Consider the following 14,923-nt stretch of genomic DNA (forward strand, 5'->3'; position numbering starts at 1 on the left):
CCCTGAGAGACCCCAGCTTCTCTGGGACCTGGAGGCTGGGTCAGTGGGCAGGACGCAGGGGTCTTGTCCAGCTGTGGCTCTGTGGGGCGAGGTGGACGGCAGAGCCGCTCTCCGAGGCTCATCCTCCTTCTGGGGCACCTCCCAGGGGATCGAGGCAGAGGGGCTCAGGGCCGGCTCTTGTCCCCTCCCTGTTTGTGTCACTCCTGTCCCAGAAGTGTGGGCTGGCTCCCACCCTGGCCTCCCTGGAAGGGGCTGTGTGTGGCCTCCCCCAGGGCCCGCTCCTCCTCCAGGTGCCCCCCGGGAGCTGGGGCCTCGCCTGGCCCCAGCTGACCAGCACCTCCTCCCCCGGCAGCTCGGCCTGGGCCCCCGCCCCGCCGTCCATACTATCGGCCTCCAGCCAGGGCGTCACTCTGTCCTGGACGGCGCCCCGGGGCCCCGGCAGCGCCCACATCCTCGGCTACCTGATCGAGAAGCGCAAGAAGGGGAGCAACACCTGGGTGGCCGTGAACCAGAAGCCAGTGCCCGGTGAGCGGCCCGGGGGTGGTGGGCATCGTCCTGGCCTCCAGAGCCTCCCTGGACCCCCAGCCCGGGTCCTTTGTTGGGGCAGCATCAAGCCAGATGACTTAACTGTTTTGCTTTTCCTTTGTTCGTCTGGCTGTGCTGGGCTGGGCTTCGTCTCGCTGCGGAGAGCAGGGGCCCCTCTGTAGTCTGGGCGCGCGCGCATCGCACAGCGAGCTTCCTGTGCAGAGCAGGGGCCCTAGGCCTGCGGGCTGCAGTAGTTCAGCGCGCCCACCCTACTGAGTCGATTCTGAGAAACTGCTTTCTGGGCCCAGAATGAACTCAGAAAGGCCCATGCCCAGGCCCGCAGGACAAAGAGGCTCAGAATGCCCGGCAGGCCGTGCTCCTTGGGGCTCAGCCTCCGTGTCTCTGAAAAGAGGGCATATTGGGCTCCGCCGCTGACAGGCTCCCTTTAATCGAGGTGGGACAACAGCCCTAAAGCAGGGGGGCGCCGAGCGCTGGGGGCGCCTGCACCAGGCTGCCCTGCAAGGCAGGGGGGCGCCGAGCGCTGGGGGCGCCTGCCCCAGGCTGCCCTGCAAGGCAGAGGCAGAACCGCACAGGGACCCTGAGACCCTGCACGGCGCCCTCCGCCTGGAGAGGACCAGGCCTCCCGGCGCGGCAGCAGGATGCGTGAGCTGTAGGGCCAGGCTGGTCCCGTCTGGGCATCGCCGGCCCCGTCGGGCAGGACTGATGTGCAGGGGCCTCCCACAGAGAAGAAGTGGACGGTGGGGGACCTGCGGCAGGGCTGGCAGTACGAGTTCCGGGTCACGGCTGTGGCCCCCTCCGGCCGGGGAGAGCCTGGACCCCCGTCGGAGGCCGTCTTCGCCCGCGACCCCATGAGTAAGTGGGGTACCGACCCCCGGGGGGCCGGGGTTTGGGGGGGAAATGAAGGTGGAAAGGCCTTAAGGGTGAGGAATGATTTAGGGAGCCAGCACTGAGACAGACCCAGGCCAGAGGTGGGGGTTGGCAGAGTCCCACCCAGAACATCCCTGGGTCAGTCCTCTCCCTGGCTCGATTCCTGCAAGCTCCTACTCCCTCCCGTGAGGAGTCATCATCCCTGGGGGGTGGGGGTCACAGGGGAGCCGCACTGCCAATTTTCCATTCGCTCATCACCTACCGGGCGCTGGCATGGTCCCAGGAAGCACTTGCGGGCTTGGGAAACTCCCGGTCTAGAGCAGCACTGCCCTACCTGTGGTCCCAGTGCCCACGGCAGACAGCCGGGACGCCAGGAGAGAAAGCTGCCCCGCTTTGTTTGATCCGCATTTCTCAAATTCGAGCACAGAATACCTTTCCCACGAAACACCCATCAAAGCGTCTCTCCACAGCACATGGCTGCCCTGTGTACCTCCCCTGAGCTCTTACCCTCAACAAGCCCCAGGCGTGCAGCAAGCTCCTGGCCGCTGTGGATCGGCCGGAGGCATCCTTCTGTGTCTGCCGGGCCCTGAGCTGGGTGGCTATGGGGCTTGGACAGACTCAAGGAGTCTGGGGGACTACCCCCCAGGTGGTGCCCCAGGCTGGGAGGCCAGAGCCCTGGGCCACTGTGCAGCCCACAAAGCCCTTTATACACGTCACAGCTTTGCTATGAAAACCTCATGGGCAGATGGGCCCCATTTTACAGGTAAAAAGCAGAGTGTGGACTAGGCATCGAGGAGGCAGTCTCGACCAGCTTAAAGCTTGGAACAGAAAGACGCAGAATTCTAGCGTTTAGGGATCCTGGGACCCAAGGACGCATCAAAGAACGCAGCAGCTTTGGGAATTACGGGTGGAGTTAGGGGAAGGGGGTTGGCAGGCTGGGGAGTGGGTGGAAGGAGCCGGGGGAGGCTTCCTGGAGGAGGAGAGCTGGGGTCGGCGGTGCAGACACAGGAAGAGCCCAGGACAGGGTCAGGGTTCGGGTCCAGGCAGGGGCTTTAGCAAAGAGCTTAAGAGAAAGGAACCCCCGGCCGCCCACCCAGGGAGGGTCCACTGCGCGGGGCCTCCCTCAGGAGAGGTGATGCCACTCCTGACGGCCCGTGGTGCCCGCCCAGGACCCCCGGGGCCCGTGAGGGATCTCCAGGTCACGGACACGTCGCACTCCAGCATCACCCTGAGCTGGGCTCGGCCCGACACCCAGGACGGGGATGAACCGCAGGGCTACGTGGTGGAGCTGCGCAGCTCGGCCAGCCTGCAGTGGAGCCCGTGCCACGCGGGCACAGTGCAGGGCACCACCTACACGGCCAAGGGGCTGCGGCCCCGGGAGAGCTACCTGTTGCGGGTGACGGCCGTGAACGACGGGGGCCCTGGCCAGCCCACTGCCCTGGGCTCGGCGGTGGAAGCTGTGCCCGTCTCGAGTGAGTCCCCCTCCCTCCTCCAGGCCAGGCCCTTCCCGGGGCCTCTCCCCAATTCAGAGAAGGGCCACATCCTGGGCGCCTAGCAGGGGCAGGGCGCTGGGCGAGGGAGGCCTTGCGAAAATGCATTTTCATCACAGCTCATGCCAAGTCCTACCAGCTCAGCACTCTCCCCAGATTTCAGATGAGGACACTGAGGTCAGGGGTCAGGGGTGCGCTGCCCTGGACCTGGCCGCTGGCCCTCAGCAGAGCCCAGGTGACCGACCCCAAGTCCCAGGTTTGCTCCAGCACTCTTTGCTGCTTCCTGAGTGTGGCTCGAGAGGGCCCAGTGCCCCTCAGCTCCTGCCCGGCTCCCATCAGAGCAGAGGGCCCCCAGGCCCTGTTCCTTGGAAGCGGGACCGCCTCTTCCCGGGGCGGGCTTTCATTGCTGGAGCAGCTGGCCTGTCTTTGGCGCAAGCTGACACTGGGCCGTCCCAGTGGAGCCCAGGTGTCCGTGTGATGACAAAGGGGACGCACAGAGAAGAGGTCCCTGCGTCTGTGTCCAGGGCCCAGAGGCTTGTCCTGGCCCTGCCCCCACTCCAGGGCTCTCCCGCCACTTCCTGCCTCAAGTGGGTCGTTGTCTCATCACAAGACACAGGAGTTTCTGTGCTGGCCTGACACCGAGGCTGCCCACCACAGGTCCCCTGCAGGAATCCCCTCCAGCCCCCTCTCCAGGTCCTACAGGGCCCCCCATCTGATGTCCCACGGGGTCTCAGCGTCCCAGGGCTGCCCAGCGTCCCCCTGCAGCCCTGCCCGGCCATAACCAGGGCTGGGGCCCAAGTGCAGAGGGAGCTGACAGGCCACCCCGTGTGTTCCAGTCCGCCCCAAGTTCCGCATGGACGCCAGCATGAAGGACTTGCTGACGGTCAGAGCTGGGGACACGGTCCGCGTGCCCGTCTACTTTGAGGTGAGCACACGTATTGAGCTTCGGGGGACAGTGTCAGCCCTGAGGGCCTCCTCTCTTCCCTGCTCGTCGGGGACCTGGGCTCGTGCTGGAAGTCCGGCGGTAGAGAGGAGTGTGGGCGTCCCGCTGCAGGCAGCCCTGTGCTGAGCGCCAGCCGCCGCTCCGCTCCCGTCTGCGAGCCCTCTGGTGGTGGCTCCCGGGACTGCGCCTCTAAGCCCACCCCTACTTCCCCTTGGTCTGGGAAGGGGGTCCTGGACTTCAGAAAGTGTGAGCACCCGGCCTGCCTCTGACCCAGGACGACCTCCAGCAGCAGCACCGTCTGTGGGCACGTGGTTGAGCAGCCAGGGAGGTTAGAAGCACAGGTGGCCTGGATTCAAATTCTGACCCCAGCCTGCACTGACTGACTTTCGACACACATCTCAACATCTGTGTTCCCACGTCCTCTGTCAAATGTGTTTAATAGCAGTAAAGTCTCAAAGGGTTGTTCTGAGGATTCAAGGAATCCGTAATTGAAAGCACATAAACAGTGCTGGGCAAGTGGCAAGTACCCAGGATGCATCGCCTGTCGTTATTACCGTTGCTACTGCTGTTGTTAAAGCCATCGTCGTCTGTGTAGGAAGCTCACAGGCGGCAGAGCCAGATTCAAACCCCACCTATCTCTAAATTACGTGTTCTTAACTGTTAGACCACGATGACGACAGTGGTAACAATGACAGAAACGCGGGAGACGCACTGAGCGTCTGCTCTGTCTTGGGCCCTGTTCTCTGAGCTTCCCATGTATCAGTCATTTCTCGGTTCTCAGACAAGCCTGTGAGGTCGGTCACTGTTCGTGGCCCCAGGTGACTCATGCCCAGTGCTGAGAGAGAGGGTCCCGGCCATCAGGCAGGGTCAGGCCCCCATCCTCTCCCTGCTGGACCCCTGCAGGGACCCCCGAGTCACTGGCCTTTTGGGCCTTGGCACCAGCTGGTCGGTATTCTCCTCCCATGAGTGCTCCCCTCCCACGAGTGCTCCCCACTCCCCCCTGCCCTTGTGCCCCCCGTCCGGTGAACCCAGAGCCAGTCATGCTCTCCTGGTCAAACCTCACAACAGCAGCTCATGGTCATGAAACGAAGCCCAGGTGTCTGCACGCGTGCTCTGTGCAAGGCCTTGCCCCTCAGCCGCCCTGCCTCTGCCTCACCCGCTCATTTCCCCTCAACCCCGCCATGCCCACCCGTCCACCATCCTTTCCCTAGCCAGCTCCGCCCCAGGGCCTCTCCTTGCACCCGCACCTCAGCCCAGCGAAAAGCCGTCCCTCCTACCAAACTCCCTCTCACCCCCTCTCCTCCATGCCCAGGCTGCGCCCACCCCGGAGGTGACCTGGCTGAAGGACGGCTTGCCCCTGCCTAAGCGGAGTGTGGCCTCCGTCAAGGACGGCCTCACCCAGCTCCTGGTCCCGTCGGCCAGCCTCGACGACAGCGGCGTCTACACCGTGGTGCTGAGGAGCCTGCGAGGGGAGGAGGCCACCTACAGCTTCCGCCTCAGGGTGGCAGGTGAGGCCGGCCTGCCCTGGGCTGGACTCAGACGGGCCACTCCCAGACCCTTGCTGGGCGCCCACCCGGAGGGAGAGAGGCGGAGGGGCCGGGGGAGCGGGGCTTCACCGTCCTCCTGCCCTGGGTGCCTGGGGACAGCTGAGCACAGTCTTCAGGACCCGGTGTCCCTCCTCTGGGTCAGTGAGCAGAGACAGTCACCGCCATCCCATCGGCCCAAGGAGGGCTAGGAAGAAATGTCCGTGGTCCTCACCTGGGATGAAGGTGGTCCCCCGGCCCGGCCCCAAGGGGCTTTCTCAAACCCAGAACTAACCACCAGTTGACAGTGGGGGCTCTGTAATTTGGTCTTATGGAAGCCCCACTCTGTTCCCGTGTCCTGTGTCACGAACAGGCCAAAGTGGATCCCAATGAGCCTCTTCAGAGGCGTTCAACCCTCCAGCAGTAACTGCAGGGCTTGCCCAGTTCTCTCTGGTCCCCTGCCTGGGGAGACCGTGTCTTCCAGGGCCTTGGAAGAAGAGGGGGCCTGGGAAGGACTTGGGAACCCAGGAAGGATTCGGGGACCCAGGGTAGGACTTGGGGACTTAGGCAGGACTCAGGCCCTGGAGCAGGACATGGGGAGACAGGGCAGTTCTCAGGGACTCAGGTCAGGACTCAGGGACTTGGGGCAGGACCTAGGCCCTGGCAGGATATGGGAACCTGGGCAGGACTGGAGCCCCGGGCAGGGCTCAGCAGGGGCCCCGGGCCCAGTCAGGCGCACACGAGCCCCAGCCTGCCCGCTCTGTCCCTACAGCGCGCCCGCGGGCGCCAGGGCCCATCGTGCTGCGGGAGGGCACGCTGGGCTCGGTGACCGTCGAGTGGGAGCCGTCCCCGGACGAGACGGAGGCGGGCGCCGCGCCGCTGCACTACGCGGTGCTGATGCGCACCTCGGCCCACGCGCCCTGGTGTCCGGCGGCCGAGCGCCTGCACAACTGCCGCTTCACCCTGGTGGGCGTCCTCCCGGGCCACGAGTACCACTTCCGCGTGGTGGCCAAGAACGAGCTGGGCGCCAGCGAGCCCTCGGACACGCGCCAGCCCTGGGTCGTCCCGCGCCAGCCGCCTGGTGAGCTCGCCGTCCAGGGCGCCAGGGACAGGGTTGGAGGCGGGGCCCCGCCCCTGTCCTCAGGCTCCGCCTCTGCGGGGAGAACGCGAGGGCCGGGTGCTTCTCAAGTCAGAGGCGGGCGATACAGTAGACAGAGGTCAGTGCTTCTCTGAAAATAGTCCTTTGCGATCAGACAAATTCGAAACTTCAAAGCAGTCGCCTGAAAAATCAGGCCCTAAAATCAGATGTACATTTTCACGATTTCCTAAATTTCACGATTTTCTAAAATGGAAAAGTGTCCGAAGGTTCCACACTCAGATGCATCCGTAGGTAGTTAGGGCCTGCTCAGTTTTCATTTCTTCTTTTGATTTCTTCTATGTTCCAATTTGCCCACAGTACGTGTGTGTTAGCTTGTAGTACAGGGGAAAAAAAAAAAAAAAGAAAAGAAAATTTTTAAAAAGGATAAAAAAAAATGAGTACAGCAGCCTTGGGGTCAAGTTTGCAGGCGAGATGTCAGGGAGCCCCGGCACGCCCGCCTCCACCAGGAGCTTCCCACCCACGGCTCCCCACCGCCCTCCCGGCTCTCTGACCTTCCGCTTTCCGCTACAGACAAGGTCGCGGCGAGGGCCCCGAGCTACCGGGAGCCCGACCTGAGCCAGAAGCCGCGCTTCCTGGTGGGCCTCCGCCCCCACCTGCTGCCCCTGGGCAGCGAGTGCTGCATGACCTGCGCCGTGCAGGGCCAGCCACGCCCCCACGTCTCCTGGTTCAAGAACGACCAGAGCCTGGCCAACCACCCCGCCGCGTACACCACCGATGTGATGGGTGTGTGCTCCCTCGTCATCCCCAGCGTCTCCGCCACGGACGGCGGCCAGTACAAGGCGGTGGCCGAGAACACTCTGGGCCAGGCGGTCAGCACCGCCACGCTCATCGTCGTGGGTGAGGCTGCCCGGCTCGGGCTTAAGCTGGCTGGGGGGCGGGGGGCGGGGAGAGCCGGGGCGGGGGGCAGCCCCAGCTGCTTTCAGGGAGCCCCCTGGGAGGGTGGGCTGGGGCCAGGCCGGCAGGTTCGCAGCCTGGCTCTGGGTGAACTCCCTTACTTAACGTCTGCCTCTGGTCTTTCTGGGGCCTGGTTTGCTCATCTGTAAGATGCGGTGGGCAAGATCAAGGTGAGCAGCTCTTGGCTTGAGGGGCTGCATGCCGCCCGCCTAAGTGTCCCGGAACAGCCTCGCCCCTGTTCTGAACGGGAGAGAAAGCCGCGATGCCCCTTTGTGAGCATGCCCAGAGACGGACACGCGGTGCCCCCGGGCCACACAGCTCTCTTGTCAATGCTCTCCTTTTCAGTAAGGCAGATCATATGTGTTAATAAGAAAACATTTCCCCTGATAACATCTTATATTTTGAAAAGCAAGAAGGAAAAGTAACTCCTAACATTCTGAATTATTCAGAATTGACTTTTGTGCAGCGATGACCCTTTCAACCCTGGGGAGGAACATTTCGAAGTGCCTGGCTCATGTGCACACTAGTGTTTGGGGACCCTAGGGGCCGGGGAAGAAGAACCTGGCCCAAACTCAGAGAGCATCTGGTGGCTGTGGCCCCGTAGCAGAGCTCCCAGGCCTGGCCCACTGCGGGGTTGTGTTGACCTTGGGACAAGCCAGGCACCCTGGTCCTCTGTGTTTTGCAGAGCCCAGCGATGAGCCCCGCCGCACAGTGGAATGGCCCTGCCCGGCCCCTCAGCCGGCGGATGACCTCGAGTCCCTGAAGCTCCACTCCTCATACCACGCCCGCCTGGGGAGCCCATCCAAGGGGGTGGAGGATGCTGGCCATGCCCAGAGCCTCAGGGGAGGGCGAGCAAGGGGGAAGCCTCTCCAGGGGGGCGCGGAGGCTTCGGGGAAGACAAAGACGAAGCGGGCGTTCAGACTCCCAGCCTTGAGCTGAGTCACTGGACTGCATGGCCTCGAGGCTCCCGCTTGGGGGATCAGAAGGCAGGCGTCTGTCTGCAGGATGGAGTCTTGGTCCTCGATACCCTGGGCTGGGCTGTTAGAGGGAGGTGGGGAAGAGCTGGGTCTGTGTGCCCATGGTGAGGGGAAAGCGAGGGGTCAGAGGACCTGGGCGGGGCCGGGGCTGGAGGGCATGTGTGTGTTTGTGTGGATGTGTGGGTGCATGCTCTTGCCTGGAGAGTCCCAGGGACCGGGGAGCCTGGTGGGCTGCCGTCCATGGGGTTGCACAGAGTCGGACACGACTGAGCCACTTAGCAGCAGCAGCAGCAGCAATGGACGCATGCACGCTAGGGGGAGATGCTTTCTGTATGCTGTTTCTTCATTAAAATGCTGGCTAACACAGGCAAACCGTCTGCAGATGAATTTGGGGTCTGCACGCTGGGGAGAGGTGGATTTCCTGTGCAGAGTCTCTGTGCCAGCCTCCAGGGCGACAGGGGTGGGGGTGGGGGGAGGCCGGCTTCTGGCTGGAGGGAAGAGTTCGGTTGGAACTGGGCTCTTCCTGCGGTTAGTTCCAAGGGTGTGAAAGCTGAGCCTGTCCCGAGGGTCTGCGTGGTGGAGAGACCTCCCTGAGCCCCCGCGGGTATCTCCTGCCCACCTCTGTCTGACCAAATCCTGTGCAAATCCTGGGGATCCTAGTTCCCCAACCAGGGGTGGAATTCGGGCCTCTTGGCAGTGAGAGCGAGGGTCCTAGCCACCGGACAGCCAGGGAATTCCTTAATAAATGAAACAACTTTTTAACAAAATAGAGCAAATAGCTTCAAAAATTTTTTTAAGCTTTGAATAACTTAGAAGAAAACAATGAAGGGCAGGAACCAGTGAATTATAGCACACGTTTTTCAACAGGAAAATCGAATTCAAAGACTGTCTTTTTGAAATGGTTAAAATACTGACAAACTTCTGTTACGATTTAATCAAGTGAAACAAGCAATAGCAAAAATAAACATTAGGAATGAAGAAGAAAGCATATCACAGATTCAGCAGAGACAAAATGTATTTTTTAACACGACATTTAGACATTTGAAAATTTCAACAGAATGTGTGAATTCCTAGATAACACCATTGACCAAAACAGACTCAAGGAGAGACAGAAAGCCTGAGTAGTCCTATACCGTTGAAGAAATTCAGTTGGTTGCTAAGCATTTTCCCACAAAGAAAAGAGCCCAGAGGTCTGATAGGTGGAAATGTTTCAGGAACATTTTCAATCTTAACAATCTTCCCCAGAGACTAGAAAAAGAAGGGTTTTTTCGCCTTATTAGATAAGATTAGTCTAATCTGATGCCAGAACCACAGGGACAGTTGCTTGTCAGTTGCTAAGTCACATCCAGCTCTCTTACCCACGGACTATCGCCTGCCAGGCTCCTTTGTTGATGGGGTTTCCCAGGCAAGAATATTGCAGTGGGTTGCCATTTCCTTCTGCAGGGGATCTTCTCAGCCTAGGGATCAAACCCCAGTCTCCTGTGTCTCCTGCATTGGCAGGCAGATTCTTGACCACTGAGCCCGCAGGGGAGCCCATCATTTAGAATAGCAGCAAGTAGAATACCTAGGAAGAGATCTAATAAAATAAGAAACTATAAAACTTTCTTGAAGGAAATTTTAAATGGCATAAGTAAATGGACAGACTACATCATTGGTGAGGATGGTAATATTACAAAGACATCAATCAGCTGTCCCCAAATGCATTTATAGATTCAATGCATTTTCAGTAAAAATTCCAACAGGGCTTTTCACACAAACTGACAAAGTGATTCTAAAATTTATGCAGGTGAACTAAGAGTAAAAAAAAAAAAAAAAAAAAATCAGAAAATTCCTGAAGAAGAGGAAAAAAGAAAGGAGGAAATTTGCCCTATCAAATATCAAGGCTTGTTATCGCCATAGTAACTAGAGCAGTGTGGTTTGGGTGTATCAGGAGATACACGGAAGATCAGGAAGAACAAATCCAGTCCTGTTTGGTAACTCGATTCATGACACAGTGGGTGTCACAGATCAGCAGGCAGGGATGGGGTGTTTATTGTGCTGTTCCGTGAGACTGCGTCCCTACCTTGATCTAAACATGAAAATGAATCCCAGGTGTAAATTTATACGTAAGTGGCAAACTAAACCTTAGGAAATGCTAGGACAGGAAAATACCTAATTACTTTGAGGTAGGGAAGATTTTCGTAAGATTCCAAAACCAAAGCCATAAAAGAAAAAAAATAATTTGTATGAAAATTAAACACGTTTTATCAAAAGTCAACAAAGAACATGAAAGAATAAGCCACAGGATGGACAAGAGATCTGCCCAGTCAGGTCAGCGAGACTGCCCGTGACTCGTGGCTGTAAAGACCCCTTCACGGGCTTCTCAGGTGACTCAGTGGTAAAGAACCCGCCTGCCAATGCAGGAGACGTGGGCTCAATCCCTGGGCTGGGAAAACACCTGTGGAGCAACAAAGCTTGTGCATCGCAACTCCCGAGCCTGTGCTCAAGAGCCCAGAAGCCACGATTACGGAAGTGCTCGCACCCAAGAGCCCGTGCTCAGCAACAAGAGAAGCCACCACAATGAGAAGCCTGAGCAGCTAGAGAGGAGCCCCCACATCCTGGAGCTAGAGAGGAGCCCCACGTGCTGCAACCAGAGAGGAGCCCCCACATCCTGGAGCTAGAGAGGAGCCCCACGTGCTGCAACCAGAGAGGAGCCCGCACATCCTGGAGCTAGAGAGGAGCCCCACGTGCTGCAACCAGAGAGGAGCCCGCACACGCTGCAACCTGAGAAAAGCCCATATAGCAGCAGAGACCCAGCAAGCTGAAAATGAATAAATAAGATTATTTTTTAAAAGACTCCTTCAAATCAATGCGAAAAAAAATAAACATCTCAAGAGAAAAATGAACAGAAGACACAAACAGACCTTCCCAAGAAGAGGTAACACAATTATAGGCTCAGAAGCACATGGAAAAATGTTCAACCTCATGTGTAACCCTAAACTCTAAACCCTAATTTGTAATACTTAAATCACAGTTGTATAACACATCACCTTTATCTGACTGGTGAAAATTAACGGCCTGCCCCGGTTCTGGGGACTGTGGGACTCTGGCCCACAGCTGGTAGGGGTTTGAATGGGAGAAAGTCCACGGTTACCTGAGCAGGTGGAGCATGGCAATCACGTGGGTGAGGGTCTCCAGAGAAACAGAACCAAGAGGCTACATACGGATGGATAGAAGGAGGCTAACCCTGAGGGCTTGGGGAGGCTCACTGTGGAGGCCGTCTGCAGGCTGGAGGCCCAGGGGAGCAGGGTGTGTTCCAGCCCAGACCCGAAGTCCCAGGAGCTGGACCCCGGGAGTCAACAGTGTACGTACGTCCTGGTGTGACTGCAAAGGCCCAGGAGCCTGCACCCCGGCTGACCGAGAGCGGGAGGTGGAGGCCCAGCTCAGACACAGAGCTGACTCACCCACCTCTACCTCCCTGTTCTGTTCAGACTTCCCTGGTGAGAACCGTCTGCAGTGTTTGCAGATTTCAATGCCAGTGTCTTCTGGAAACAAGCTCACAGACACACCCGAAGCCAGGTTTCACCAGCCATCAGGGCCTCCCTCATCCCAGCCAACTCACACATAAAATTGACCATCCCAGGAAGGATACCTTCTGACCCAGCAATTCCACCCCCAAGTGTATAGTCTAGACAAGAAATGTTCGTATGTGTGCCTCGCAGAAAAGATTTCACAGCAGCACTGTGACTGTTACAAGAACCACAGACTGGAAACAACCCAATATCCACATCAGTAGAATATGATAGGAAAAGAAACAGAATGTTGTTGTTCAGTCTCTAGGCCGTGGTCCAATTCTTTTCAGCTCCATAGACTGCAGCATGCCGGGCTTCCCTGTCCTTCACTATCTTCCAGAGTGCTCGAACTCATGTCCATCGAGTCGGTGATGTCATCCAACCATCTCATCCTCTGTCGTCCCCTTCTCCTCTTGCCCTCAATCTTTCCCAGCATCGGGATCTTTTCCAGTGAGTTGGTCTTCACATCAGGTGGCCAAAGTGTTGGAGCTTCAGCTTCAGCATCAGTCCTTCCAATGAATATTCAGGGCTGATGTCCTTTAGGATGGACTGGTTGGAACTCCTTGCAGTCCAAGGGACTCTCAAGAGTCTTCTCCAGCACCGCAGTTCGAAAGCATCCGTTCTTGAGTCCTCGGCCTTCTTCATGGTCCAACTTTTCCATCCGTTCACTGGAAAGACCTTTACTAATCAACATGGATTTATCTCAAAAGCAACTTGATTGAAAGAAACAAATAACGTATGCGTACACACTTGTGTCCATCCATTTACATCTGGGTCAACACAGGCACACTAAACAGGCTGCTGTGTGAAGATGGGCGCACAGCGGCGCGGCTATGAAGAGACGTAGGTGATTGATTAACACAGCTGTCGGCCAGTGGGTACCCTAGGGGTGGGGGTGCAGAGCTGGCTGGAGGAAAAGGAGAAAATTGCAGCTCAGCCAAGGGGAGGCCTTTAGGGAACCTACGAAGATCTTTTTCTTTCATTTGCGTATCATGAAGTTTTCTGTTTATCATTCTTTAAAACAGAAAAAAATACTTTTTTTACACACGAGTGTAATTGTTGCATAAAACACTTGAATTCCTCTCTTTCTCTGAACACACATACACAAAAACCCCGCTCATTTCTCCCCTTCCTCTTCCAATTCACTTTAAGAGTTTTTTTTTTTTTAATGTAAAATATCTTACTCATAATAGTGGTATTGAATGCATGAATTCAGGTCACAAACATTGCAGATTTATTCAACTGAGTTTCGTGTCTTCTGTTCCAAATTTTAAAGCAGAGGAGCTGTTCCCCACGTCTGTCTCTTAAGCTGCATGATATTGCCTTTTATTTGCACATAATTTCCAAAGTACAGGAAAGGAGTTCTCACATCTCACATCTGCATTGAGTCATAGAAGATAAGATAGGATTGTTGGGGGCAGTCTGCAGTGATGAGAGGAAATGAAAAAGAGAACAAAACAATGGTAACTTTCTTCCTGTGAGCGCACCTGGGACCCTCGCAGCCCAGGTGCGCTAGCCTCGCCCTGGCGTCTCCCAGTGCCCCTTAGCCCCGCCCCTCCTCGCCGGACACGCCCATGCCTCCCTCTCTCATTGGCTGCGAAAACATGGCGGCAGCCAACCAATGACAATGAAATGTGACTTGGGAACTAGCACCTGGGTTCTGTCCCTGGGCCGGGAAGATCCCCTGGAGAAGGGATAGGATACCCACTCCAGTATTCTTGGGCTTCCTTTGTGGCTTGGCTGGTAAAGAATCCACATGCAATGCAGGAGACCTTGGTTCGATCCCTGGGTTGGGAAGATCCCCCCTAACCCTAACCCACTCCAGTATTCTGGCCTGGAGAATTCCATGAACTGTATGGTCCATGGGGTCACAGAGTGGGACACGACTGAGCGACTCTCACTTTCACCTTTCTGGAGTCCTTGGAACCTCCTGCTGAGAACAGTGGTGAGCCCACAGGGTGGTGTAGGGGTGGAAGATGGGACTCCTGGGTCTTAGAATGAGTTGCGGGACAGCTCCAGTTGTGGCTGGGAGAGCCCACACTTGCACGGGCTCTCACTTGGCTTAAGGTTCTGCTCTTGCTATCTTGAAATTCATAATCATTTTTAAACAAGAGGCTTCACATATTCAGTTCACTGGGGCTCGTACATTATGTCCCGTTCCGGGGTAAGGGTAGTTCCCAAACTTCAATACATGTCAAAATTACTCTGAGGACCCACCACAAATATTAGCACTGATAGTAATAATCTTGTGATGTTGACTGTGATAATAAATGGCAGGAGTTTGGCATTTCTCAACAGGAAAGAGACCCTCTGTCTTGGGTTAGAGGGCCGTGTGTGGCCTGGGCCTCCTGGAGTAGGAGCTGACCGAGCTTCAGGGGACACAGCTCTGGCCACAGGGGTGACCAAGGTACTAGTTGTGGCCTCTCCCGAGACGCTGGTGCAGCTGCCCCAGGCCCATAATGGGCTGCTTGGCCCAGGGCTGGACCAGGCCCAGGCATCAGGCTCCCGCCTGGAGTGTCCTGTCCAGTCCCTGGCCACCAGCCTCTGGGAGACGCTCCAGCCCCAGGAGAAAGGGCTGTGGGAGGCCCAGGAGGCTGGAGCCGAGCCTGGGCATCGTGGTCCATGAGTCTCAGAGGCAGAGAGGCCAGGGCGGCAGCTCTCCCAGGCTCCACAGCTGCAGAGACAGGACCCTGGGAGGTGGGGTGAAGGAGAGTGTGACATCCCCAAGCGGTGGCCCCGGGCGCAGCAGGTAGAGGACATCTGGCTGCCCACCTGGGGTCCTTGGGCAGCTCACCCAACCACCTGAGTTTCGGACTTCCCTCAAACTGGCTGGCATTGTGGTCCTGCCCGCTTCCGGGGTCCTGAGCAGGAATGCACTCTGAGCCCTGCCGGTACTCGATGGTGTCATCCCCGGCTCCTGGACCGGCCTCCTTCACTCCAGCTGCTGGGACAGAGGGGACCAGAGGTCTGGCT

At 57.7% G+C, this 14,923-nt stretch overlaps 1 protein-coding gene across 1 annotated transcript in view; it reads left to right on the plus strand.

Annotated features, from left to right (window-relative positions):
* The window catches only part of IGFN1 (immunoglobulin like and fibronectin type III domain containing 1), a 29,937-nt gene extending 21,166 nt beyond the window's left edge, over positions 1 to 8,771 (plus strand). The window contains 9 exon segments of the mRNA XM_024976573.2: positions 353 to 358; positions 361 to 525; positions 1,270 to 1,398; positions 2,583 to 2,885; positions 3,740 to 3,828; positions 5,159 to 5,354; positions 6,142 to 6,450; positions 7,039 to 7,365; positions 8,108 to 8,771. Coding sequence (XP_024832341.1) covers positions 353 to 358; positions 361 to 525; positions 1,270 to 1,398; positions 2,583 to 2,885; positions 3,740 to 3,828; positions 5,159 to 5,354; positions 6,142 to 6,450; positions 7,039 to 7,365; positions 8,108 to 8,361 — 1,778 coding nt within the window. The 3' untranslated portion in view covers positions 8,362 to 8,771.
* Positions 8,772 to 14,923: the final 6,152 nt, after the last annotated feature.

This window comes from Bos taurus, chromosome 16, assembly GCF_002263795.3.
Source record: "Bos taurus isolate L1 Dominette 01449 registration number 42190680 breed Hereford chromosome 16, ARS-UCD2.0, whole genome shotgun sequence".
NCBI classification, from domain to species: domain Eukaryota; kingdom Metazoa; phylum Chordata; class Mammalia; order Artiodactyla; family Bovidae; genus Bos; species Bos taurus.